We start from the raw sequence: 2,510 nt of genomic DNA on the forward strand, positions 1-2,510 counted from the left end.
CGCATTGAGGCGTGGGCAGTGCGCCTGTTTCTGGTCCTCTGGGTCAAAATTTTTTCAAGTTTTCTATATCATATCGGACATGTACCTACAAAACAAGTAAAAACAACACAAAACAAACGAAAACAAAGCGGTAAAAATAGGTGGGTTGCCTCCCACGAAGCGCTCTTTTCACGTCATTAGCTTGACGATAAGAGGGGACCCTCAGATAGGATCGAACACCACATTTTGTGTGGTTGATGCTAGGTAGCGTTCTCTCATCTCATACTCAGCCTTGATGGAGGAAGGAGAGATTTCCTTCAGGTGGTTTCCTAATTCAAACTCCATCCTCTCATTATTCATATGGAACACGATCCAACCATTCAACGCATCAATAAAAGCACCTGTGACCACAAGGAAAGGAAAACCAAAAAGGATTGGAAATTGGGGGTCTTCCTTCGCATTAACTACCATAAAATCAACCGGTATGATAGTGCCTCCAATTTTTACCGGAAGATTTGAAACATAGCCAGCTGGGTCAACGGTGGAATGGTCAAACAATACTAAGGTATGGTCCGCCGGTTCTAATTTTCCTACCCCAATTTTCTTAAAGAGAGATAGGGGCATTAGATTTACGCTAACCCCTAGATCACACCTAGCGTTTTTTATACTTTCCTTCCCTATGGTGCAAGGGATGGAAAAACTACCGGGATAACGGTATTCTGGGGTTGATCTCTCTAGAAAAATGTCGCCACTCTCCTTAGGTGATGCCAGCGTCTCCTTATCCTCTTTGCGTCCTTTAGACAAAATATTTTTCAAAAAATTTGCATAAAGAGGAATTCGGGACAAGGCCTCAACGAATGGGATTTTGGCACATATTTCTCTCATTATCTCAATGAACCTCTGGAGTTGTGCTTTCTTACTATGCTTGGCTAGTCCTTGTGGGGAAGGGTTCATCTTTCTACTAAACTTTAGGGTCATAGGGTTTTTGCTTTCTACCCTAGCATCGCTAACCGCTTCACTCTCAATGACATGGATACCTAAGATGGGTCCTCCTAAAGATTTTTCTTCCACAAGGCTAACAGCATTCACGTGGCTCTTTTGATTAGTCTCAGGTTGGCCTGGGAGGGCTCTAGAGACTTGAGAGGATGAAGAGACTTGTTGGTTCAATTGGGAGATCTGAGTCTCCAACATTTTACTGTGTGTGGCAATAGAATCTACCCTATAGGAGAGTGTGGAGAGGGATTCCTTCAGAAGTTCGGTTTGTTGCTTGAACTCTTAGTTTAGTTTTTCTTGTCCTAGGACAAAATTTTCTATCATGAGTTCCAACTTAGATTTCTGGGGTGCCCTTTGGTTGGTACCGTAGCTAGGCGGTGTTGCTTGTTGCCCAAAAGAGTCTCTGTTGTAAAAGTTTTGCCCTTGCCTAATACCTTGGTATTGGGCGTAGTTCATTTGCTCTTGGGTGAAAGCAACACCTCCCAGCTGGCACTCATTGCCACTATGACCAACGATGCCACATAACTCACAAGAAGGAGAAGGAGAAACAGCATTAACATTCATTTTATCAAGTTGAAGGGTTAGTGACTCTACCTTAGCAGCCAAATCATCATAAGAAGAGACTTCATGCACACCTGTTTCCTTCTTTGATGATGCTCCAGCAGTGTTGGCCCTTTCGTTTGTCCACTGGTAATGATTTTGGGCCATATCCTCTATCAGCACATAGGCGTCGGCATAATTTTTATTCATGATTGCTCCACTTGCAGCTGCATCAACGGTTAGTTTGGTATTATACAAAAGACCGTTGTAAAAGGTGTGGATTATGAGCCATTGTTCTAGACCATGGTGAGGACAAACTCTCAACATCTCCTTATAGCGTTCCCAAGCTTCATATAAAGACTCTCCATCCCTTTGGTTAAACCTAGTTATTTGGTCCCTCATTCTAGCGGTTTTGGAGGGTGGAAAGAATCTAGCAAGGAAGGCTTGTCGCATTTGGTCCCATGAGGATATGGAACCCCTTTCTAGGGAGTGGAACCAAGCACTCGCTCTATCTCGAAGGGAGAAAGGGAAAAGGTGTAGCCTGACGGCTTCTTGGTTGGCTTTAATGGTTCCACTAAGCCTAAGGAAAGTAGAGATGTGTAGATTGGGATCCTCAGCGGGGGATCCCGAGAATTGGTTTTGCTGCACAAGGTTTAAAAGTGCAGGCTTGATCTCAAAGTTGTTCCCTTCGACGGGTGGATAAACTATGATAGCCGTCGGCTCTTCCGTTAAAGGAGTAGCGTACTCCTTGAGGGTACGATTGTCTGCCATGGCTGCAAGCTATCAGAAAGTCAAAAAGAACAAGAAGAAATCGATTAGAGGAAGTAAAGACAAGAGGAAAGTAAATACAGAAAGAAAACCTAACCGTCACCAAAGTTGATCGGAATTTGGTCAACTCCCCGGCAATGGCGCCAAAAACTTGTTACCGTAAATCCGCAAGTGCACGGGTTTACCGTAGTAGTAATAAAGAGAGAGTATCGATCCACAGGGAGTTATTT

The 2,510-nt window shown here is 43.8% G+C and overlaps 1 protein-coding gene and 1 non-coding gene across 2 annotated transcripts; one reads left to right on the forward strand and one right to left on the reverse strand.

Moving 5' to 3' along the window:
- Positions 1-201: 201 nt before the first annotated feature.
- LOC146946622 (uncharacterized) lies at positions 202-1,170 on the reverse strand. Its single transcript, XM_085748269.1, has one exon. It carries the CDS (start codon positions 1,168-1,170, stop codon positions 202-204), a length of 969 nt encoding a protein of 322 aa, XP_085604395.1.
- Positions 1,171-1,810: 640 nt separating this feature from the next.
- On the forward strand, positions 1,811-1,917 carry LOC146946623 (small nucleolar RNA R71). The gene has a single exon (XR_015029495.1). It is a non-coding gene; the product is annotated as a small nucleolar RNA R71 (small nucleolar RNA).
- The last annotated feature ends 593 nt before the right edge of the window (positions 1,918-2,510 follow it).

Source organism: Medicago sativa, chromosome 2 (genome assembly GCF_051527215.1).
Source record: "Medicago sativa cultivar Bolivia chromosome 2, Bolivia_mono, whole genome shotgun sequence".
NCBI lineage: Eukaryota > Viridiplantae > Streptophyta > Magnoliopsida > Fabales > Fabaceae > Medicago > Medicago sativa.

Coding starts and splice junctions, on each gene's coding strand:
- LOC146946622 (XM_085748269.1), bottom strand. CDS start 1,170: ATGTTGGAGACTCAGATCTCCCAATTGAACCAACAAGTCTCTTCATCC.